At 41.9% G+C, this 25,383-nt stretch overlaps 1 protein-coding gene across 8 annotated transcripts in view; it reads left to right on the forward strand.

Moving 5' to 3' along the window:
- The window catches only part of PRMT2 (protein arginine methyltransferase 2), a 72,292-nt gene that overhangs the window by 31,171 nt on the left and 15,738 nt on the right, over nucleotides 1-25,383 (forward strand). For 2 of the 8 annotated variants that reach the window (XM_058732344.1, XM_058732345.1), the window contains 5 exons: nucleotides 5,916-6,029; nucleotides 12,264-12,371; nucleotides 13,046-13,228; nucleotides 17,937-18,098; nucleotides 19,093-19,257. In XM_058732344.1, coding sequence (XP_058588327.1) covers nucleotides 5,976-6,029; nucleotides 12,264-12,371; nucleotides 13,046-13,228; nucleotides 17,937-18,098; nucleotides 19,093-19,257 — 672 coding nt within the window. In that variant the 5' untranslated portion in view covers nucleotides 5,916-5,975. Of the gene's footprint in view, nucleotides 1-3,551; nucleotides 3,708-5,915; nucleotides 6,030-12,263; nucleotides 12,372-13,045; nucleotides 13,229-17,936; nucleotides 18,099-19,092; nucleotides 19,258-25,383 lie in introns of those variants that run through there. The other 6 variants (XM_058732343.1, XM_058732348.1, XM_058732346.1 and 3 more) reach the window with 6 other exon arrangements.

Consider the following 25,383-nt stretch of genomic DNA (forward strand, 5'->3'; position numbering starts at 1 on the left):
GTGTCCTTGCATGGTGGAAGGGGCAAGGAGCTCTCTAGGTAGTCTTTTATAAAGGCACTGATCCCATTTTTGAAGGCTCTGCTCCAATGATCTAATCTCCTTCCCCAGGCCCCACTTCTGAACACCATCCCAATGGGGGTTAGGATTTCAATGTAAGAATTTGGGGGACACAGACTTTCAAACCACAGCAGTACATTTTCATTATCACTCAATGAAAAAAAATTTTTTTTAATGTTTATTTATTTTTGAGAGAGAGCGCGAGCAGGGGAGAGGCAGAGAGAGGGAGACACAGAATCCGAAGCAGGCTCCAGGCTCCTAGCTGTCAGCAGAGAGCTGGATGTAGGGCTCGAACTCACGAGATCATGATCGTTAAAGTCGGGCACTTAACTGACTAAGCCACCCACGTGCTCCATTAAAAAAAATTTTTTTTTAAATCATTAACACTCAATTTTTTAAAACTCTCTGGTTTCTTCCTTTGACCCATGGATTATTTAGATATATGCTGCTTACTTTCCAAATATTTGGAACTTTGCTAGATTTCTAATTGTATTTCATTACGGTCAGAGAATATACGCTAAGATTTCAATCTTTCCAATTTATTGCGACTTATTTTACGGGTCAGCAAGCATATTGTCTATCTTGGTTAACATTCCATGTGATCTTAATAAGGTATATTCTGTAGTTGTTTGGTGTATTACATGATGGTTAATTAAATCATTGGTGTGATTGTGTTTAGATCTACATCCTGTGTGTGTTTGTCCAGTTGTCAGTTACTGAAAGACAGATGACATTTGATGTTACTTGGTACTATTATACATGCAATTTTTAGATTGCAATTTCTGTTGATTGCTACTATATTGGTCCTTCATCTCCAGCCTAGGATATTCACTTATTAATTATAATGCGTTATTTATAGATTATTTTGGATTATCTGCATACACAATCATGCCATCTGTGAATTGAGTTTTACTTTTTCCTTTGAGTCTTTACACATTGTCTTCCTTTTGCCTTCTTGCATTGGGGTAAGATCATCCTTCCACTGTTAAATAGAAACGATAGAGGACATCCTTCTTTTCTTCCTGAATCCAGGAGAAAAGCACACAGTATTTTGCTATGTTATCTGTTTTTAATAGATGACTAAGATTAAGATACTCCTTTTTATTTCTAGTTTTGTGAATTTAGTGGGTGTCAAGTTTTATGAAATGTTTTTTTCTGCACCTATGTTTTTCATCCTATAACCTGAAATGTGGAAATAATTTTGATTTTTAAATTTTAAACAAGCTTTCATTCTTAGAGTAAACCACACTTGGTCATGATATGTAATTTTATCTTTCACTGGATTGATTTATAGCAGAGTTATGTTGGCCTCATTGAACCAGTTAGGAAGTATTGCACTTTTCTTTATTTTCTGGAAGAAAATGTTTAACACTGATATCATATTCTGCTAATATGTTTGGAAGCATTTACTAGTGAAGCCATCTGGGCTTCTTTGTGAGAAGGTTTTAAATGATAAAATCAATTCCTTTAACAAATATGGAACTATGCAGATTTTCTAATGTCTTTTTGAAATGTTTATTTATTTATTTTGGGGAAGAGAAAGACACACACACACACACCATGAACGGGGGAGGGGCAGAGAGAGAGAGAGAGAGAGGAGAGAGAGAGAGAGAGAGAGAGAAAGAATCCCAAGCAGGCTCCACACTCAGCATGTAGCCTTACACAGGGCTCAGTCCCACCACCACGAGATCATTACCCCAGCAGAAATCAAGAGTCAGTTGCCAACCGACTAAGCCACCCAGGCGCCCCATTTCGAAATATTCTTGTTCAGTTTTGGTATGTTGTTTTTCAAGGAATTTTCCCACTTTATGATTTGCTAAAATTTTTGACATATAGCTTCATCATATCTTTTAAAAATTCACAGAATCCAGGGGAGCCTGGGTGGCTCAGTCAGTTAAGCTGTTAAGCGTCTGATACAGGCTCAGGTAATGATCTCAGTTCCGGAGTTTGAACCCACATCAAGCTCTCTGCTGTCGGTGTGGAGCCTGCTTCAGATTCTCTCTCTTCTCTCTCTCCCCCTCCCCTGCTCATGCTCTCTCTCAAATAAATAAACATTAACAAAAAATCTATAGAATATGTACTTAATTCCCTTTTCATTCCTCATAGTTTGTTTTCCTGCTTTTTTTTTTTTATCGTGGTCAAATGCACACAAAATTTACCACCTTCACCATTTATAAATGCACAGTTCAGTGGTATTAAATATATTTCCCTCGCGTGCAACCATTGTCAACATCCATCTCCCTAACTCTTTTCATCTTGTAAAAACGCAAACCCCATACCCATCAACTTCACCTCTTTACTCTCCTCTCCTCCCCTGGGCAACCACTACTCCATTGTCTGCGTGATTTTGACTACCTTTTCCTACCACCTCCCCCCGACCCCCCACCCCTACTACAGTGCTGCTACCTGCCCACCTTGAGACCACCACACAGTAAGGGCACTAACGTTTCCCTATTTCACTTCTAATATCAAACTTCTTGGTGAAATGAAAACTTAAATCAATGTCTGATTTGTCAAGTGAAAAGAATGTCAAATGGTTCTCACTTCACAGCATGGATGGGAAAGCTAACTGAATTATTACAGAAAAGCAGAAAAAAGGAGGGCCTACTCCAGAAATCTGCCATTTCTGTCACCCACAATGGGTTTCTGTTCCCCACTCCAGGACCGGCCGCAGCCCCCGCTGCTCCACCCCCTAACGCGGCTCCGGCCCCGGCCCCCGCTGCCCCACCCCCTAACCCTGGTCCGGCCCTGGCCCAGGCTGCCCCACCCCCTAATCCCGGTCCACCCGCAGTCCCCGCGGCCCCACCCCCTAACCCGAGTCCGGCCCCCGCCCCCGCTGCCCCACCCCCTAACCCGGGTCCATCCGCAGCCCCCGCCGCCCCACGCCCTAACCCGGGTACGGTCCCGGTTCCCGCTGCCCCACCCCCTAATCCGGGTCCACCCGCAGCCCCCCGCTACCCCACCCCCTAAACCCGGGTCTGGCCCTGGCCCAGGCTGCCCCACCCCCTAACCCGGGTACGGTCCCGGCCCCTCCAGCCCCACCCCCTAACCCGGGTCCATCCGCAGCCCCCGCTGCCCCACCTCCTAACCAAAGTCCGGCAGCGGCCCCTGCTGCCTCGCTCCCAACACTGGGTGAGGCCTCCACTGTCCCCCCTCCACTAACTCGGGTCCGGCAGCCACCGCTCCACATCCCCAACTCGCGTACGGTTCGGGTCTCCTCCACCCACCGCCTCAACCAGGCTGGGGACCCACAACCGGCTGCAACCCCACCGCTGACCCCGCCCCTACAGGAGGCTCAGCGGGCACAGAAGGGGGCTCCGTGTTCCCCGTGCGCGCCACTGCGGGAGACGGGACTCGTGAAGTGCGCCTGCGCGACGCGCTTGGCCCAGAACTGGTCCTTCTCCTAGACGGGCCTGAGCGACTGCGCCTGCGTGGGGCCGAAGACGGTGGCTCCATTACCCGGACTTAGGGACGAGTGCGGACTGCGCAGGCGTAGGGAGCGGGGCCTAGGGAGGGGTTCTGTCCGCTGCCGGCCTGCGCGTACTGCGCTTGCGCGGGCCGAGGGCAGTGGCTCGGGCTCCTGGTAAGCGCTGTCTGCCCCTCCGCACCGGCGGTGTGGACGCAGAACTCAGCGGAGAAAGGCGGCTGAGGTAGGTTTCTTGTGGGCAGCTCAGGCGGCTGGACCGAACTGAGGTAGGACGTGCCAAGTGAGGGTCTTCGCCGGGCGTGTGCGTCAGTAGGCCGACCGAGGCCTCTATCCCCTTGAAGACCCCCGAACCTCCCTCTTATGTGCTAGGAGCTCTGGCCGCTGACTGCAAGCTCGGCGACTGCAGGGCCACGCCCCTTCCCGGCCACGCCCACCACCCTGGTTCCTCCCCACCCCCCCCCACCACGCCCAACAGCGCGGTGCCGCTTTCCCCAGCCACGCCTTCTCGGAGAGGTGCCCACCTCACTTTTCGTCTGCGCGAGCCCTCATCCTCTGTGAGCCCCCTCCCTTTCCTCCTTACCCTGGTAGTACTGCATCTAAGCCCTGTGTTTCCCTTCATATCCCCCTCATTCTTTCTCCTCCCATCCCCTATTGCCTTTGGCCACTAGTCCCTGATCCTGGGTCGTCTACCCGCCGCCGCACCCCCCCCCCCCACTCCCCCGCGGCAGGCTGGTCAGCCCACCTGGCCCTGCCCCATCAACCGGATCCAGCCTCACCCTCCCCAGACCCTTCCAGCAAACCAGCCCTGTCCAGGCTCCATCCCGCCCTGGCCCCAGTGCCAGTGTTTTCCAGTGAAAATACAATGTATATATATTAGTGTTTGTTGTTAACCCTAAAACAAAAACAACAAAACCCTGCTAGGTATTTTGCCAGCAAAATTGGGTTTATTTAAGAATGGCAGATAATTACAATCCAGCATAAGCAGTCTATGGCTGAGAGTTGAAAGTGTAGTGGCTTCTGATTGGTTGGGTTGTGATAGTCTCTCATTGGTTGTACTGTTGCTGGGGGGAGGAGGAAATCCTTTCTGCTGCTAGAAGAGTGTAGTAGTATCCACTGCGGGATCTGCTCTTTCTGGTGGGTCTGCAGGTAGCACTCATTGCTGGCCTCCTCTGACTCCATTCTAAACGACTCTGTTCTGTTAATTTTCACATTGTAATTATAGATCCCACAAAAATAAGTATTAAGTCATGAATAAATGAAGCATGCATTTTAAACAAAGAATTGTTATGTAAGAAAAAACACATTCATGTTGGATTATAGTATGGATTATACGGTCACGGGGAAATATGAGAACTGAGAATGAGAAGGGAAAGCCTCTGGAAGATGTAGACTTTTTGGTTCCTGTTAGTGGAAACACTTGAAAGCCCCAGGTGCTGTTGACCTTGAAAATAAAACAACCAGTTATTTCACCAGAAAAGTGGGTTTATTTGGAAATGACAGAGGAATTACAATTTCAGACCTGCAAACTATGGGGAAACTACTGGCAAATGGACTAGTGTAGGAGAGGAAGGTTACTTTATATAGAGAAAAAAGAGGTGGGGCACCTGGGTGGCTCATTCTGTTGAGCATTTCACCCTTGATTTGGGCTCAGGTCATGATCACAAGGTTGTGACATCAAGCCCCAGGACCCCATCATGGGGCTCAGGGCTGAGCGTAGAGCCTGCTTAAGATTCTCTTTATCTCCCTCTCTCCCTGCACCTCCCCTCCTCCTCTGCTCACCTTCTCTATTAAAAAAAGAAAGAAAAGAAAAAAAGGAGGAAGTTGGGAGGAGCTGCTTTGGAGGAAAGTCCATTGGAGGAAAGTGAGTGTGGGTGGTCACCCTTCCTGATTGGCTGGGCTAAGGCTGTTTGGCTGTTTCTCATTGGCTGGGCTGGGCTGCTGCCTGGGTAGGAGACCCTGCTGTGGTAGGAAAGTGAACTTTTTCCTGTCTGGTCTATAAGGAGTGGTAGGGTGTGAGAGCTCCCCCTGCTGGTCTCCGGACTACATTTCAAATGAGGTTTCCTTGATTTTCACAGTAAGGAATTTTAATTGGAGTGAAGGCTATCAGGGTTCCAAGAAAAGATTTGGCATTAATTTGTTGTTTTAAATCAATTCAGTAATCTAACAGGAACTAACAGTATCATTCAATAAATAAGATCAGCATCTTTGTAGACTAGTGAAGAAAACACACAGAAGTTCATAAATTTCAAATGCTTTCTATTGTTTTCATGAAGAATTTCATTTATAAATTTGATTTCTGTTTCATTTTTTAAAAACCAGTTTTACTTCCTTTTGGCATAGGATCTTTATCATGGACCGTAGAAGTGAAGCAAACTTAATTATTATGCAGGGTAACAAAGTATTTTCTCATTCTCTCTCTTTTCAAAAGTAGAAATGGAGGGGAAAATGAAACATTAAAAGCGGCAGCTATGCGGCAGATCCTAAGAGAACCATGGCAACGTCAGATGACTGCCCCAGAAGTGAATTGCAGGTAATTTCAGGTCTGGTATGTAAGAACCTGTATTTAAAAACTATGAACATTGCAGAGAGCAGAGCTTAGCCACCAACCATGGGATGCTTAAATAGAGGAAATTACAGATGGCATTCTGAATTGGGCATCATAAACACCTCCCAGGAAACCTACCTTTGGTACCTGTGCTGGTGAAGCAAGCACATTGTTTTAGTTGTTTAATAAGGTCCTAGGCATAATGTCTTACAAGCAGGTTAGACACATTAGAAGTGATTTATATATTCATACTTTTTTTTCTGCCTGTAACACATCTAGTTTCATTCAACTTATTAGTAAAAAGAAGATTACCCTACATTTCAAGGAATGTTGATTATATCAAATTAAAAACCAAATGAATACTCAAATAATCTTTTTTAAAAAATCAAACATTTTTATATCTGTGATGTCCAATTTTAACATTTTTTTTTCTAGCCTTCTAATGGTTGTTCTAATTTCATTTGGGTTTTCATATATAGATTTGATTCATAGTTGTGTCATTAATCTTTCTTAATCATAAAACTTTTTAATTCCATGGATGTCCTATTCTTTTGAGAAATTTTTAAAATGTCGGAACTTTATAGAATAATATTGCAAACATTATTTGTACATGCCACACAAAAGTGAAAACTTGTTAACATTTTGTCGTATTTGCTTTAGAATGTAAATATATATACATATATGTATATATTTTGAAGGAAACCATAGATAAAGTTTGTGCCCCAGCCCCATTCTTCTTCCTCTGTTTCCACAGGCAAATACTACTGTGAATTATAAATTGATCTTTGTGCTTCTGCACCATTTTTTTACGTTTTTATACCTAGTATAGGCATCTTTGACCAACATATGATACTCTTTGTGTGTGCTTTTTAGATTTTACTTAAGTGGCTTCATATTCTGTGTCATCTGCTGCTTGCTTTTTCCACTAATGTTACTGAAAAAAAATTTTTTTTAACATTTATTTTTGAGAGAGAGAGAGAGAGAGAGAGAGAGAGTGTGTGCACGCTAGCAGGGGAGGGACAGAGAGAGAGGGAGACACAGAATCTGAAGCAGGCTCCAGCTCTGAGCTGTCAGAACATGAACTGAGAGATCGTGACCTGAGCTGAAGTCAGATGCTTGACCAGCTGAGCCACCCAGGTGCCCCTCCACTAATGTTACTTTTGGGGGATTTGCCCTTGATGTATGCAGGTCAGTTGCAGTCTTACTGTTATACAGTAGATGTATACCACATTTTATTTATTTCCCTTTTGTGGACACTTGATGTTTCCAGTTTTTGTCTATTTCCAGCAGTGCTGCAGTAAATATCCTACACATCTCCTTGTGCATACGTGCTCTCTGGTGTATACTTAGTAATGACATTGCAGGGTGGAAGGGATTGCATATTTTCAGTTTTACCAGATAGTGATCAGTTGTTCTCCAGTTTACGGGTCTGCCAGGAACCCATATAGTGCTTGGTAACACTTGAGAGCATCAGACTTTGAAAGTTTGCTCAGTCTGATGAGTTAGAAATGATATCTTGTTATTTAGTTCTTAATTACTTGGGCATCTGTCATGGAAGTATTTCTGTACTGTTTGTGTTCATCCGGTTAATAGCGCTCTTCATTACAGAAGAGATGCCTGCTATTCAAAATTTGTGTTTTATCTTTCCTTCCCCTGATTACCTTTAAGGGGTTTTATCACTTTCATCTTTTCAAAGAACCAGTTTTGTCTTTGTTGAATTTCTCTGTGTTCATCTGTTTTCTATCTCATTGGTTTTCTCTTTTCTCTTTTCTCTTTATTTCTTTTATACTTTGGGTTTCATTTTCTATTTTTATAGCATCTTGTGATGGAAGTTTGGATCACTGATTTAAACCTTCCTTCTCTTTAAGGGGCGCCTGGCTGGCTCAGTCTGTTAAGAGTCCTACTTGGGCTCAGGTCATGATTTCACAGTCTGTGAGTTCGAGCCCCGCGTCTGGCTCTGTGCTGACAGCTCAGAGCCTGGAGCCTGCTTTGGAATCTGTGACTCCCTCTCTCTCTGTCCCCTCCCCGCTCATGCTCTGTCTCTGTCTCTCAAAAAATAAATAAATGTTAAAAAAAAAAAAAAACACACAAAAAAAACCTTCCTTCTCTAATATATGTTTTTAAAGGTGTAACTTTACCTCTGACCGTCAGTTTGCTGTACCTCACACACTTATATACATCATATTTTCATTGTTGATCAGTTAAAATACTTTCTAATATGTTATAGTGGAAATTAGAAAATTTCTGGGCTATTCAGACATGCGTTGTCTATTTTCAGACATTTAGGAATTTTTGCTTATCTTTTTGTTATTTAATTTTGGCTTGATTATGTTGTTCAGAAAAGATACTATTTAAAGTTTCAGCGTTTGGAAGTTTATTCAGGCCTGCTTTGTGACCTAGTCAGATGGGCTGTTTTGGTGAATGTTCCACATGCATGTGCAAAGAGCATGTTTGCTGTGGTTGTTGGTTTTCTATAAATGTCATTAAGGTCAAATGGGTTATTAGTGTTGTTTAAGTCTTTTGTGTCCTTTCTGACTTTTTGCCCGTTTGTTGTGTCAGTTACTGAGAGAGATGAGCTTCAAAAATGTCCTTTTTGATTGTGGATTTGTCTTTTTTTTTAAATTTCCTTTTGAGTCTATCACTTTTTGCTGCATATATTTTGAATCTGTTACTTGGTGCATGGATTTAGGGTAGATTTTACTTTCTAGATTGATGGATTTTTATGAAGTCTTTCTTTTTACCTATTAATATTTCTTGCCCTGTGTCTATTTTGTCTTATGTTAATACAGCTGTACCAGCTTGCGTGGTACACATACACCAATATTTTGAATCTATTTTAAATCTAAGTCCATATATTTAAAATGTTTCTCTTGTAAAGAGCCTATAGGTATGTCATTTTTCCCCCTTGTTGGGTAACTTCTGCTCTTAAATTGGAGTATTTAGTCTGTTAACATTTAACATAATGACTGGTATGGTTAAGTCTAACATCTTGCTGTTCTTCTATTTCTTCTTTGCATATTCTTTGTACCTTTCTCCATTCTTGCCTCCTTTTAGATTAATAAAATATTGTTTGCAATTCCACATTATCTCCTCTATTGGCTTTTCATGTGTATCTTTTACTGATATGTTAGTGGTTACCCAAGAAATTGTGATATGCATCTTTAACCTATCTCAGTCTTTTTTTTTTTTCGACCACTTCATGATGTAAGATTCCTCCAAATTACTTGCCTTTACCAGTCCCCATTTTTGTGCTATTTGTACTATTGTTGTAACATACTTTACTTCTTTATATGTCATAAGCCCCGTAATGAATTATTGTTTCCTTATACTGTTTAAGTCTTTCTTATAAAGGATAAGAAATAGTCTTGTTTCCCTACATATTTACTTTTCTGGTGTCTTTATATCTAAAACTCTGGAAAAAATTAAAGACTGTGATAATGCCGGTTGCTGGTGAGTATTCAAGCAGAGAGCACTCGCTGCATTGCCGTGAAGTGTGAAGTGCTGCACCTTTGATGGAAAGAATCTGGCAAATGTGTGAATGAAAACCATGCATATTTTTCAGCCCTGATAATCTATCCCATAGAAGTAAAATATCATTACATAAGGATAAATGTGTAGAGATGTTTGTGGCCACATTGTTTATGGTGGTAGAAAGTTGGACACCAAGAGAAAGTCCATCAATCAAGGGTGACTGAAGAATCAGGAAGAATTCCTTTTGTAGAGTATTATATAGTCATTGGAAATTATAAATTAGAGTTCTAAGAATTGGGGAGTTTTTTTTGCAAGTTATAATGTGAGTAAAAAAAACCCAAAATTAATAAAAGGGTTTGTGACATTCTTCACAAACAACTATGTCAGAAGAAAAACCGCATGTGTGTGGGTGTATGTGTGCATGGATGTGTGTGTGACACGAACATGGAGAAAGTGTGGGAGGATGTGCCAGGTGACTGGTAAAGGTTAGGGAGGGCGGTGAGAAGCTGATGATGTAGGTGGAACAGGGGCAGGGGAAGGGGAGCAAGCTAAAAAGGAAATTATACTGTGTAAAATGAATCAGATTACTGTAGTAAGAAAATGTGCAAAGGATACAGATAGGCAACTAACAAAAAAGATGACCAAAAAGTACTTGAAAAACATGTTTGACCTCACTAAAAATTAAAGGCAGATGGAACTGGAGCACCTGGGTGGCTCAGTCAGTTCAACGTCTGACTCTTGATTTTGGCTCAGGTCATGATCCCAGGGTCATGGGATTGATCTCCAGCTTGGGCCCTGCACTGAGCATGGAGCCTACTTAAGATTCTCTTTCCCTCCCTTTGCCCCTCTCCCCTGCTTTCTGTCAAAAAATAAAATAAAAATAAGATAAGATAAAATAATAAATTGTAAAATTATTAAAAAAATAAAGGCAAATGGAACTAACAAAGACAGTGTCTCCACATCAGACTGGCAGAGTTGAGTGATGATGCATGTCCACTGTTGATAAGGGTGTGGGAAAACCATTCACTGTTTTCTTTTATGATTATTCAGAGACTAGAGAGCGAGAATGAGCGGGGGAGGGGGAGCGAGGGGCAGGGTGGAGAGAGAGCGAATCTCAAGCAGGCTCCATGCTGTTGGTGCAGAGCCCAACACGGGGCTTGAACCCACGACCGTGAGATCATGACCTGAGCCGCTATCAAGAGTTGGATGCTTAGCTGACTGAGCCAACCCGGTGCCCCTCTTTTAGTCTTATGTAGGTCGGAGGAGCTACCTTTCTGGAGGGTATTTGGTGGTGATATCAGAAGTTATAAAAGTGGGGCACCTGGGTGGGCATCTGACTCTTGGTTTTGGCTCAGGTCATGATCTCACGGTCCGTGAGTTCGAGCCCCACGTCGGGCTCTGTGCTGACAGCTCAGAGCCTGCAGCCTGCTTCGGAGTCTGTGTCTCTTCTCTCTGCCCCTCCCATGCTCATGCTCTGTCTTTCTCTGTCAATAATAAGTAAGTGTTAAAAAAAATTTTTAAAAAAAGTTTGTCTTACATAATTTGTAGCGTAAAAACTGAAAACAGTTTAAGAATACATAATGAGATTAGATAAATAAATTAAGATTATTCATAGAATGGAATACTATCAGATATTAGAAATGTATTTAGAAGTAATTTAATGAGGAAAATACAATTAAAAAATTTTTTTTAATGTTTATTTATTTTTGAGACAGAGACAGAGCATGAGCAGGGGAGGGGCAGAGAGAGACACACACACAGAATCCGAAGCAGGTTCCAGGCTCTGAGCTGTCAGCACAGAGCCTGACGCGGAGCTCAAACTCAAGAACCACGAGATCATGACCTGAGCCTAAGTTGGACGCTCAACTGACTGTGTCACCCAGGCGCCCCAAATACTCACAATTTAATGAGTGGGAAACTTGTCACAAGGCAGAATTATATGATCTCCATAAATACCCTATATGCACATATTATATGTACACTTAAAAAAAAAAGCTGGAAAGAATATAAATGTTAGTATGTTAATCATTATCCCTGACCAGTGAGCAAGATTACAGATGGATGTAATTTTCCTCTGGGTACACTTGTGCTTTCACACATTTTCCAAAGAATGTGAATTACATTTATGTTTAGGAAAATTTGTTTAAAATGTATATATGGGGACAGGGTTGCTTCATTGAACTGGAATGTGTGGTTGGAGGTTCTCCCACCCCCAATGGGTGTTTTCCTGGCAAGTCTGTTCTGATGGAAAGTGGAGACTGGGCAGGTGCACTCTAGGGCTCCCCTTCTGGGTCCTGAGCAGCGTGTGACAGCAGCAGTGCAGTCTGAGTGAGGCTGCGAGGGTTGTGCCGGTCCCTAGCACCTTCCTGAGGCCTGCCCAATTCTGCAGTTCTGCCCTCGGGTCTGACAAGGTCCCCAGAGCGTGATGCCCAGGAACAGGTCGTCTTTCTCTTAGGGCTGGTCACTACTTTGAGGATGATGTTCAGGGTCAGTTACCAGGTAGATGCTAAAAGTGCCTCTTATTTCTTTCTTTGATGTTCTCTTTAGGATGTATTAATGATTTTGTACTAGAGACATGAAGGTAGAGCGAAGGTGAGATCCCTTGATCCTGCTACTGAAGATGACTCAACTTGTATGATTAAATCTGGTCACACGAATCTTCATTTGAACCCAAATGAAATAACCAAAAGGCTACAAGTTATTAGGATGGACAGAAAGAGAAGCACCATAGTCATCTCCTGTTCTTTCCTTTGCTTTGAGCAGGAGGGAGAGGGTCTCATGGAATGTGGTGGCCAGGAGCATCTCCAGGAGAGTGCGCACCCGGAAGAGTTTGTGGCCATTGCAGACTATTCTGCCACTGACCAGACGCAGGTAACCTGACGCACTTGCTCACGTGCAGTGGCCATGGGCCTCGGTCCGTGTTTTTTTTTGATTCAGTATGCTAAATGACAGAAGTAGATGTAATATTTGAAGAAGTCATACCAAAGTTAAGTAAAGAGTATTCAGACGTTTAGAGCCCAGTGAGACCTGTGAGTGACCCTTCTCTTCCTACCCTAACAAGTTCCAGTCCCAAGCCTTAGGTGAAAGATACCTGGTAAGTAATCGGGGGAAGCACCTGCTCCAATTTCTGTTTGGAAACCTTGGTTTAGAACCTATTCTAGTTAATGAAAAATAAGGCTATAAGATAAAGATACTGATTTGAATGTAGCTTTTCCTACTTTGTAACCCAGTAAATGAATCACCTACCACATAGCTGAATTGCTGTGAAGCGGCTGTTCAGAAATTCTGTCCTAAGCCATTTGAAAATGTGTCATCTTTCCTTTAAAAAATACCATGTGCTTTTCTTTCATGTAGATGTTCCATAAAAATCTCTAAACCTTGGTATCATTTTCACAGATTGTGAGTTGGTATAATTACCTGTTGGGTCCTTTTTGAAATAGCTGTGATTTGGGCCCCAGTTATGGGGGATTTATGACTGAGCCACAATTGAAATACCACTTTCAGGTTTTTCTTGAATTTTGACTTCTGTGTATGTTTTTTTCCAGCTCAGCTTTTTGAGAGGGGAAAAAATTCTCGTCCTGAGACAGACAACTGCTGATTGGTGGTGGGGCGAGCGCGCAGGCTGCTGTGGGTACATACCTGCAAACCACCTTGGGAAGCATTTGGAGGAGTGTGATCCTGAAGACACGTGGCAGGATGAAGAGTACTTCGGCAGCTATGGAACCCTGGTATTGCATTCCAGATCCCTGTTCAGTTGGCCAGGTGCTGGTATTGCATTCCAGATCCCTGTTCAGTTGGCCAGGTGCTGGTTTCTTCTCTCTAGTTTAAAGTTAGCTTCACCTGGACTGCTGCTTTTCATGGTTTAGAGCAGGGTTTGCAGACTTTTTCTCTAGCTAGTAGACCATATGGTTACTCAGCTCTGCCATTGTAGTGCAGAAGCAGTCATAAAACCATAAGCGAGTATGGCATATTCTTTTGATTTTTAAAAACCATTAAAAATCATTCTTGGCTTGCAGGCCATACAAAAACAGGTGGTAGGCTGGATTGGCCCATGGTTGTTTAGAGAGATTATCTGACCAATGGGATTATGAATTTTTCTCAGCATTTAAAAAAGAGTAATACATTTTACTTTAAAAATAAAATACAAAAAAGTTACACAAGTCAACAATAATACCTTTATGAATAACTGACTTACTAGTTTGTGTGTGTGTGTGTGTGTGTGTGTGTGTGTGTTTTCCCAATTTGGATAAAGACCCATAATCCTATAGTCCAGACAGCTCCTGTTTATATTTTAAAGCTAGATGAAAACAGATGCCTGCAGAATAAACATTGTAGACCTAATGTTGAGTGAAAGAAGCAAGACATCAAAGAACTTTTGATTCAATTATATAAAATTAGAAAGTGTTAAAAGGTATCGTTTATGAATGTAAGTGGTGAGACTCTAAAGGAGATCAGGGACCTGGTTCCCCTGAGAATCAGGATGGTGGTTACTGTTAAGAGGAGGGGGCCTGGGGCGCCTGGGTGGCTCAGTTGGTTAAGCGTCCGACTTCGGCTCAGGTCACGATCTCGCGGTATGTGAGTTCGAGCCCCGCATCGGGCTCTGTGCTGACTGCTCAGAGCCTGGAGCCTGTTTCAGATTCTGTGTCTCCCTCTCTCTCTGACCCTCCCCCGTTCATGCTCTGTCTCTCTCTATCTCAAAAATAAATAAATGTTAAAAAAAAAAAAATTAAAAAAAAAAAAAAAAAGAGGGGGGGGCCTGTGATGGTGTCAACTTTGAAAATAAAATCGTTATTATACCAGCGAAGCCGGTTTATTCGCGAATAGCAGGGGAACCGCAATCCAGGGCAGGCAGGCTGTAGGGAAGCACAGGCAAGTCTGGAGAACCAATCAGTAGGGAGAAGGGGTGGGCGGGGCTGCTTGAAATGAAAGCCCGTTGGAGGATGGCGGCTGCTTCTCCTCGGCTAAGTTTGGCAGTTTCTCATTGGCTGGGCTGCTGCTCAGGCCAGGAGAAAATCGTTCTCGTGCTGGGTAGTAAAGTAGGCTTCTTCCTTCAGACTGCTGGAGTGGTAGCGCAGGAGCCGCACCCTTCAGAGCTTCCTTCTCCTTTTCAGGGAGGTTTTCCGCCCTCATTTTCATATCAGCCAGGCTGGGGTGGAAAGGTTGGGGGGGCTGGCAGTATTCTGGTATTGGCTGCACAAGTGTTTGCTGGAAAACTATATTTGACAGACTGTAAGGCAGTTTTTAATACACTTTTTTGGTAGGTGTGTTATATTTGACAAAAATGTTACAATAAATGAAAACCACCCGTGTATGTACATGATGAGAGCTTTCAAATTATCAAGAAAGAGTATTTTGTTGATTTTAAAAGAGCCATATTGGTGGTTTATTTAATGACTTTTCATTATGATAAGCCATGCTGTAATGGACTTCCTTTTACATAAATCTTGTTTACTGTTTGCTAGATTTCTATTGGGTAAATTTGTAGGGTGTATGTACGGTGTTTTTTGCTTTGGTGGATCTTTCCAATTTGCCCTCCAGAAAGATTGGCTGATTATACACCTACCAATAGTATGTGGAAGCTTACATCACAACCACAATTGCCACAGTGAAAACAGATTTCTAATCCTAAAAGGGAAATATGTTATCTCTTGATTCTGGTTTCTGTTTGTTATTTTAATTTAATTTAATTTAATTTATCCGTAAAGTTTATTTATTTGTTTTGAGAAAGGCAGAGACAGCTGAGTGGGTGAGGGGCAGAGAGCAAGGGGGAGAGAGAGAGAGAGAGAGAGGAAGAGAGAGAGAGAGGAAGAGGGAGAGAGAGAGAATATTCCAAACAGGCTCTGCACTGCCAGTGTAGAGCCAGACGTGGGGCTCGAACTCACGAAACAGACCATGACCTGAGCCGAAACCAAGAGTTGGTCGCTTAACCAACTGAGCCATTTAGGTGCCCTGTTATTTTTATTTTTTTTTTAATGGTTATTTTTGAGAGAGAGAAAGAGAGAGGGAGTAGGGGAGGGACAGAGAGGAAGACAGAATCTGAAGCAGGCTCCACAGTGTCCGTGAAAAGCCCCATGTGGGTCCAAATGTAACCTCTAGATCATGACCTGAGCCGAAGTCAGCTGCTCAACTGACTGAGCCACTCCGGGGCCCCCAGTTTCTTTTTTTTAAAGTCGGATTGGTCACCTTTTATATTTTGTTGGCCTTTTCTATTTCTCCATTTTTTTTAGGTAAACTTTCATATAATTTGCTCATTTTTCTTTTTATTTGTGTCGGTTTCTCTGTTGAATAAGCTGGTTAGCCTGGACTTACACTCACCACTTGCCTCTCATCTTTTCCCATGGAACTCTAAGTTTTATGGTCTGATTTGTCCTTTTTCTTTGTGGCTTCTGGATTTTGTGTCCTACTTTGAAGACCTTCACTCCAAGATTATAAATATCCATACTTTCTTTTAGACTTTTGTGACCCCATTTAACAATGAAATATTTAAATCAATCTGGAACTTACTAGTTGTAAAGAATAAGGTAAAATTACAACTTAATGTCCCCACAAATATTCAGCTGTTCCAGCATCAGTTATTGGATAATCCTCCTTTTCCTGATGATATGAAATGCATGTTTATCATACGTTACATTTCTAAATTCTATTTGTGTAATCTCTGTTCTGTTTCATTGATCTGTTTATTTCTTCTGCAGCTCCAGATGCTTTTCATTATTGTAGCTTTTAAACATCTGGGAGGCTAGGTCTCTAGCAGTCCTCCTGTTTTTTAGTGCTTTCATGGCTAGGCTGGTCTCTAGTGTTTGAAGCTAATTTTATTAGCATTTGTTGTACACCCTTCCCCAGGCCAAATTGGCTGGCGTTTTAATTGGTATTGCATGGAAAGTTTACATTAATTTAGGGAGAAGTGACATGTTCATCACATCACACTCACTTTCCCCATTTCTTGAGCATTGTTTTATGTCTCTCAGAGTTTTAAGGTTTATTTTATTTTTTCTTTCTTCTTTCTTTCTTTCTTTCTTTCTTTCTTTCTTTCTTTCTTTCTTTCTTTCTTTCGGTTTTGATCATATTGGGTGCTTTGCCTTTCTTGTTAAATCTATCCCTAGATGTTTTTATGTATTATTTTTGTAAGTGGTTGGGTAAAGTGTTCTATAAATATCAGATTAAGTTGGTTGATAGTATTGTTTGAGTCTGTGCCCTTACTGATTTTCCTTCTACTTCTCTCTCAGCTACCGAGAGAAGGATATTGATCATAATTGTGAATTTGTCTATTTCTTGTTGCATTTCTATTGGTTTTTACTTAGTGTATTTTGAAGCTTTGTTATTAGATACAAAAGTGTTTAGAATTATTAGGTCCTGTTGCTAAAGTGATTCCTGTGTTACTATGACCTGACTCTTCGTTGCTGGGAATATTCTTTGATCTGAAATATATTTTGTGTGATGAAAATGCCACCATCTAACTTCCTTCTCCTGGCATCAGCATGGTGCACCTTTGCATGCTAGTTCTGACTTTCTGTTAAGGTGGATCACTGCAGGCAGGATGGCTGGGTCTTGACTCCATCTACTCTGACCCTCCAACCCTTTGTGTTTCAGTCTTCAGTGTCTTTATGAGGAGCCACGATGGGCTCATGCAGGCACTGTCCAGACTTCCTGTTTGTGCTGACATGGTCTGGGTAGCTTGACTGTCCCCCCCTCAGCCATGCGGGTTTTCTGCAGCTTGAGATCTAAGAGGTGAGGTGTGAGGGATGGTGCTGTGGGTGCAGCCGCTCTGGGCTCTGACTGCCACCTGTGGCTTCACGAACCATCTGGAGGAGGCTTTCTCTGTTTCCCTGAGGATTAGTGTGATTCCTGTGATGTCTTATGTTATCTTGGGTTTCATGTGTTTTCCTCCCTCTGGACATGACTGGGGGCCTCGAACTCACCCTCTGAGGGTCAGCGAGGTTGTTACCTCCCTCCAGAGCTACAGTTTTGGGTGGGGCCCTGTGTGCTCCTCTAGCATCTCTGCTGGTGGCTTGTCCACGGTCTCTCTTGATGGATAGTTGGCCAAGTTGTATCTGATGGGGAATTTGGTGGTTCCTCCTGTCTCATGTGGGAACAGTGGTCAGGAGGGTAATGTCTGCACCATCTCCTCAGTGATCCACCCCTGCTTCTCTGCTCTCCTGGCTCTTGGGGAGGTGAAGGGAGAATCTCTAGGCAGCACCACAGTGAACTGAAGGATTCTAGAAACTTCCATCTCATTCCTTCACTGTTTTATTTTTGTCTAGTGGCGTATTTGTGTCCTTTGATTTTTTTTTGTCTTTTGTTTTCTCTATGTTGCTCATATTTTTAGGCATGGGGTGGTGGGGTCAAGAGGGTTAGCTCAGTCTCTGATCTTCCTTCTTAAACCAGAGCTCAGGATAGCTCAGATTGTAAGCAGTGATTCCGAATGTGTATTTCCTCTAGAAACTTCACTTGGAAATGTTGGCAGACCAGCCACGAACAACTAAATACCACAATGTTATCCTGCAGAATAAAGAATCCCTGAAAGATAAAGTGATTCTGGATGTCGGCTGTGGGACTGGGATCATCAGCCTCTTCTGTGCACATCATGCGCAGCCCAAAGCAGTGAGTAGGAGGCAGCTGTCCCTTCAGCGGCTTGTGAGCTGAGTCTTGGTGTGGTCCCGTGTGCAAAGGCCCTGTGTCGGTGAAACGGGCAGTGTGCTCTGGCAGGCTGAGCCTATTGGACGTTGTGATGTTGGCATAATGAGTCACAAACAGCACAGAGTAGAAGAGGAGAGAATAGAAAATATCTGAGTGAGTTGCATGTTGTGGGATATTTTTTGGTAAAATGTTTATTTCAGTTGAATAGAGAAACATGTGTCCCTGTGTTGGGGCTGAGCCACTGGTGTAGGTCATTGTCCAAGTGATATCCCTGCACTGAGCAGGGACCACCTGGCAGGGACAAAACAGACCACTTTCCGTGACACAAGGTGGCTTCCCTTCGTCCTCTTCCCTTTAAAGTATGTGGGGTGGGCCGTGCAGAGCTGAAGCCCTGCGACGGCCCCCGACACAGGTGGATGAAACTCCTAGTTTATAAGTGGAGCTGTGGTGCAGTGACCACTGGAGTTCAGGTGCTGTCAGAACCGAGACGTATGCACACACGAGCTTCCTCTGACAACCTGGATTTGAGATGGTCTCAGCCACTGATATCCATAAAGTCTGACTCTTCTCAGGCCAATACTGAGAAGCTCCTGCATCAGTTATGGGTTGTGTTGCTGCGTGTGTGGGAGCTGGGCCACTGGGTCGCACCCGGGGAGGGCCCCTGCGGTGGGTGCCCAGTATGGGTGTAGGGCCTTCCTCTCACCTGCAGCCCCCTGTCTGTTTTAGGCAGGAGGTGGAGTGAAGGTTAGAGGTGGCTCCCTTGCCAGGGCTCCGTCCGTTGGAGGTAGCACGGTGTGGCCCAGCTGCCATTCCTGCTGTCCGGCACTGTCGCTTCCGTCTGTCCTTGTTTTCTCTGATGCCGACTCTGACTCAGCTGAAGCAATGGGCTCAGGGAGAGCAGATGACAGGCCGCTTTGCAGGGTGGGACATGCACTGATGGCACTTCTCCCATATGCAGGTGTATGCAGTGGAGGCCAGTGAGATGGCCCAGCACACGGGGCAACTGGTCATGCAGAATGGCTTTGCCGACATCATCACTGTGTTCCAGCAGAAGGTGGAGGATGTGGTGTTACCGGAGAAGGTGGATGTGCTGGTATCCGAGTGGATGGGGACCTGCCTGCTGGTAAGGGGCACTGGGACATGCGGGTGGCTGTGGATTGCACCAGGGAAGTTCAGATTCCAAGCAGGGGACATGGACTGGGTCCAGAGGGGCTGTTGTGAGCAGAGCTTCTAGGGGAGAGCTGCAGCTGTTTCATGTTAAAGTGAATCCACCTGGTGCCTTTCCTGGCGCTGACCTCTGCTTAGTGCAGGACAGCCTTGAGGCCACAAAATCCACCACTTGTGACAACGGGGCGGGGAGACCTTGAAGGCGATATGCTAAGTGAAATAAGTAAGAGGCATACTGTATGATCTCACTTACATGTGGAATCTGAAAACAACAACAACACAAAACTCACCCACCAAACTCCTAGAAAAAGAGTAAATTTGTGGTTAATGGGGACAAAGGGGGTTGGGGAGAAAGAATTGGAAGACCATGGTCAAAAGGTACAGACTTCAGGTACAAGAAAATGAGCAGTGGGGTCACGATGTATAGGGTGGTGACTACAGTGACATACAGGACAGACGTTAAGAGCGAACAGTTGACCCTTGAACAATGTGGGTTTGAACCATGTAGGCCCACTTACACATGGAGTTTTTTTTAATTAAAACAATTTTTTTAATGTTTATTTATTTTTGAGAGAGAGATAGAGCATGAGTGGGAGAGGGGCAGAGAGAGAGGAAGACACAGAATCTGAAGCAGCCCCCAGGCTTTGAGCTGTCAGCACAGAGCCCGACGTGGGGCTCGAACTCATGGACTGTGAGATCATGACCTGAGCCGAAGTCGGACGCTCAGCCAACTGAGCCCCCCCAGGTGCCCAAAGTGATAAATACTAACTAAACTTTTATGGTAATCATTTCACAATACATGTAAATCAAGTCATTGTGCTGTACATCCTGAACTTGTAATTATCTTAGAGAAAGTTGGTGACAGGTTGGTGGTTTTTTAAAAACACAAAACATGTACAATATGATTCCAATTTTTTTTTAAGTTTATTTATTTATTTTTGAGAGAGCATGAGCACGAGGGGGGAGGGGCAGAAAGAGAGGGAGAGAGAGAATCCCAAGCAGGCTCTGCACTGTCAGCACAGAGCCTGATGTGGGGCTCGAACTCACAAACCATGAGATCATAACCGGAGCCGAAATAAAGAATCAGATGCTCAGTCAAATGAGCCACCCAGGTGCCCCTAGTTTTGTTTTTAAAAACTGTACATGGCAAGAGTCCTGGGTAGCTCAGTTGTTTAGGCATCTGACTTTGGCTCAGGTCATGATCTTGCAGTTCCTGAGTTCGAGCCCCACATTGGGCTTTCTGCTGTCAGTGGGGAGCCCACTTTGGATCCTCTGTCCCACTTTCTCTCTGCCCCTACCCTGCTTGTGCTCTGTTTCTCTCAAAAATAAGTAAAAAACATTAAAAAAAAGTTCATAGGTAGCAATGACCTAGCCGGCTGCAGGTAGGATGTTCCAGGTATGGTGGGGAAAGCACACCCCACCCTGTGTGTCCCAGTGAGTGCAGCTATAGATCTAAGACAGCGTGCAGGGAGAAGCTATTTGAGGACTTTGAAAAGCATACAGTAGCTGGAAGGTTGAGAAAGAAGGCCAGAACTTGAAGTACACCGACCTGGTCTTAAGTTTCTTGTTACTCCTCCTGTGGCTCTGTCTCCATACGTAACTTTAGTAATTTAGATGAAAAAGACCAATTCTTTTGAAAAGTGCAAACTTCTACAATTAACCCACAGTGAGGTAGGTAACTTGAATAATCAAGTAAATACTAACAATATTAATTTATAGTTGAAAACCTTCTGTGAAGAGAAATCTGTAGGCCTAAATTATTTCACTGGTGAAATCTACAAACACATTTAAGGAAGAAATAACACCAGATCTGAGCAGTGTCTTTCAGAAAATGGAAGAGGAGAGACACTTCCTAGCTCATTTGGTGAGACTGGCCTTACCCTAATACCAAACCCAAACCAAAAAGAACTCATGTTCTTAAATGCAAAAGTCCTCAAAAATATTAGCAAGTATAATCCTGCAATACATAAAAGGAATAACACTACAACAAAGAAGAGATTATCTTTGGAATTCAAGGCTGAGTAATTTACCATATTAACAGTCTACAAAAGAAAAATCACATGATGCTATCAACACACAAAAAATTTGACAACATTCAAAATAGTTTTAAAATTTCTGTTGAGATTTCTTATTTGATCTGTGTGGTTTTTTTTCAGAAGTGTTGTTTAATTTCCCAAGTATTTTTTGATTTTCCAGCTATCTTTCTGTTATTGATTTCTAGTTTAATTCCACTGTGGTCTTGAGAGTAGACATTGTATGACTTCTGTTCTTTTAAATTTGTTGAGATGTGTTTTATGGCCCAGAATGTGGTCTGTCTTGGTGAGTGCTCCACGTGAACGTGAGAGAAAAGTGTGTTCTGCTGTTGGATGGAGTGGTGTATAGATGTGCATTGTATCTAGCAGATAAATGATGTTGAGTTCAACTATGTCCTTACTGATTTTCTGCCTGCTGGATCTGTCCTTTTCTGATAGAGGGATGTTGAAGTCTCCAACTATGATAGTGGATTCATCTGTTTTCTCTTGCAGTCCTATTTGTTTTCACCTCACACAGTTTAATGCTCTATTGTTAGGTATATACATGGTAAGGACTGTTATATCTTCTTGGAGAATTGACCCCTTTATCATTATGTTATGCCCCTGTTTATCTTTGATAACTTCCTTCCTCTGAAAGCTGCTCTGAAATTAACATAGCTACTCCTGCTTTCTTTTGATTAGTGTTAGCATTGTCTATCTTCCTCCATCCACTTACTTTTAGTTTATAAGTGTCAGTATATTTAAAGTAGGTTTCTTGTAGACAACACTTAGTTGGGTATTAGTTTTTGACCCACTCTGACAATCTTTGTTTTTTAATTGGTATACGTAGACCACTGACATTCAAGTGGTTATTAATATAGTTGGATTAATACATCTACCATATTTGTTACTGTGGTCTATTTGTTATTCTTGTTCCTTGTTCCTGTTTTTTTCTTCTACTCTTTTTCTTCTATGATTTTTTTTTTAAGGAAATAAAGTTAGGTAATTTAATGAGCATAAATTAAGGGTGAATTAATTTAATGCTCAGAGGTATATTGGTTTAGAACCTGACATGAACATGCTGATATTGTAAACTTAAGATTCATATTTTTGTATGGAGAACTATCTATCATGCTAATGGTCAACAAAAGAAAGCTGGAGTAGCCATACTTATATCAGACAATCTAGACTTTAAAATAAAGACTGTATCAAGAGATGCAGAAGGGCGTTATATCATAATCAACGAGTCTATCCACCAAGAAGACCTAATAATTGTAAACATTTATGTGCCAAATGTGGAAGCACCCAAATATGTAAATCAATCACAAACATAAAGAAACTCATTGATAGTAATACCATAATAGTAGGAGACTTCACCATCCCACTCACAGCAATGGACAGATCATCTAATCAAAAAATCAACAAGGAAACAATGGCTTTGAATGACACACTGGACCAGATGGACTTAACAGATATATTCAGAACATTTCATCCTAAAGCAGCAGAATGTACATTCTTCTCCAGTGCACATGGAACGTTCTCCAGAATAGACCATATACTGGGACACAAATCAGCCCTAAGTAAGTCCAAAAAGATTGAGATCATACCGTGCATATTTTCAGACCACAATGCTATGAAACTTGAAATCAACCACATGAAAAAATTTGGAAAGGTAACAATACTTGGAGTCTGAAGAACATGCTACTAAAGAATGAAGGGGCTAACCAAGCACTTAAGGAGGAAATTAAAAAGCATATGGAAGTCAATGAAAATGATAACACCACAACCCCAAACCTCTGGGATGCAGCAAACATGGTCATAAGAGGAAAGTATATAGCAATCCAGGCCTTTCTAAAGAAGCAAGAAAGATCTCAGATACACAACCTAACCTTATGCCTTAAGGAGCTGGAAAAAGAACAGCAAATAAAACCCAAAACCAGCAGAAGACAGGAAATAATAAAGATTAGAGCGGAAATTAATGCTATCAAAACCAAAAAACAGTAGAACAGATCAATGAAACCAGAAGCTGGTTCTTTGAAATAATTAACAGAATTAATAAACCACTAGCCAGTTGGATCAAAAAGATTCATATTTTTGTAAATTGATGGCGTATTCACTTTGTAGACCATTTCCAATTTATAAAAGTATTTTTCAGTTGTAATCTCTCTTGAAGCTCACTTTATCTGTAATCTGTCTGTTATCTATCTTCACTTGTATTAAGGTATAAAATTATAAGATATTTAAAGTATGCAATATGACTATTTGATAGCTTCCCCCCGTTGAGTTAACCCATTCATCACTCACAATAATGGTGTCATCAGTTATAGTCACCGTGGTATATAATAGATATTCAGACCTTATTCATTTTATAATTGACAGTTTGTAGCTTTTTACCAATGTCTCTCTATTTTCCTCACCCCTGAGCTCCTGGTAACCACTTTTATACTCTCTGTTTCTATGAGTTCAACTTTGAAAAACTTTTTTTTTTAAAAAGATCTCACATATAAATGATATGATGCAGTATTTATACTGCACTATATTTATACTGCCACTATCTGTGGCTTATTTCATTTAGCATAAGGCCCTCTAGGTTCATCCATGTTGTTGCAGAGGTTTGGATTTCCTTCTTTCTTGTGGGTGAATAATACTCCATTGTATATAACTGTATTTATATATATATATCACATATGTATCATATATACATATCTATTTCACTTTTCCTTTATCCATTCATCTGTCAGTGGACACTTTGGTTGTGTCCATAACTTGGTTATTATGAATAATGTTTCAGTGAACATGGGAGTGCAGATACCTCTTTGAGATAATGATTTTGTTTTCTTTGGCTATAAACCCAGAAGCAGGATTGCTGGATCACATGGTATTTCTGGTTTTAATTTCTTGAGGAACTTCCATACTGTTTTCCATAGTGGCTGTACCAGTTTACATTCCCACTAACAATGTTCCAGGGTTCCCTTTTCTACATGTTCTTACTAGCATTTGTTACCTTTGTCTTTTTGATAATAAACATAGCAAGGGTGATCTGATACCTCATTGTGGTTTTGATTTGCATTGCCTGATCATTAGTGATACTGAGCATCTTTCAGGTACCTGTTGCCCATTTGTATATCTTCTTTGGAAAAAATGTCCTTTTGCCCAATTAAAAAGCTTTTTCTATTGGTTTGTTATGAGTTCCTTGTATATTTTGTGTTTTCACCCCTTATTAGATATGTGGTTTGCAGATATTTTCTCCTATTCTACGGTTTACCTTTTTGTTGTTGATGATGGTTACCTTTGCTGTGCATAAGCTTTTTCGTTTGATGTGGTCCTACTTGTTTATTTTTGCTTTTGTTGCCTTTGCTTTTGGTGTCTAATCCAAACAATTATTGGCAAGATCAGTGTCAAGCTTATTCATTGTGTTTTCTTCAAGGAATTTTATGCTTTTAGGTCTTGTGTTCAAATATTTAATCCATTTGCAGTTGATTTTTGTGTGTGTTATAAGATAGGGGTCCAATTTCCCAACACCATTTCATAGCGGTTATCCTCCACCCATTGCATATTCTTGGCTTCTATGTTGAAAATTCATTGATAATTAATGCATGGGTTAATTTGTGGACTCTCTGTTCTGTTCCATTGGTCTATGTGTCTGTTTTTATGACAGTACAATGTTGTTTTGATTATAATAGCTTTGTAATATAGTTTAAAGTGTGAGGTCTTCAACTTTGTTCTTCTTTCTCAAAATAGCTGTTTATATGGAGTTTTAGGATTGCTTTTTCTATTTCTGTGAAAAATGCCATTGGAATTTTGATAGGGATTGAATTGAATCTGTAGATTGCTTTGAGTAGAGTAGACATGTAAACAATTTTAATTCTTCCTATCTGTGAACTCAGGATATCTTTCTACTTGTTTGTGTCTTTAATTTCTTTCTTCATTGCCTTTCACCTTCTTGGTTAAATTTATTTCGAGGTATTTTATTATTTTTGATGCAACTGTAAATCGGATTGTTTTCTTAGTTTCTCTTTTTGATAGTTCATTGTTGGTGTATAGAAACACAACTAGTTTTTGTATATTTA

This window comes from Neofelis nebulosa, chromosome 5 (genome assembly GCF_028018385.1).
Source record: "Neofelis nebulosa isolate mNeoNeb1 chromosome 5, mNeoNeb1.pri, whole genome shotgun sequence".
Taxonomy (NCBI): Eukaryota; Metazoa; Chordata; class Mammalia; order Carnivora; family Felidae; genus Neofelis; species Neofelis nebulosa.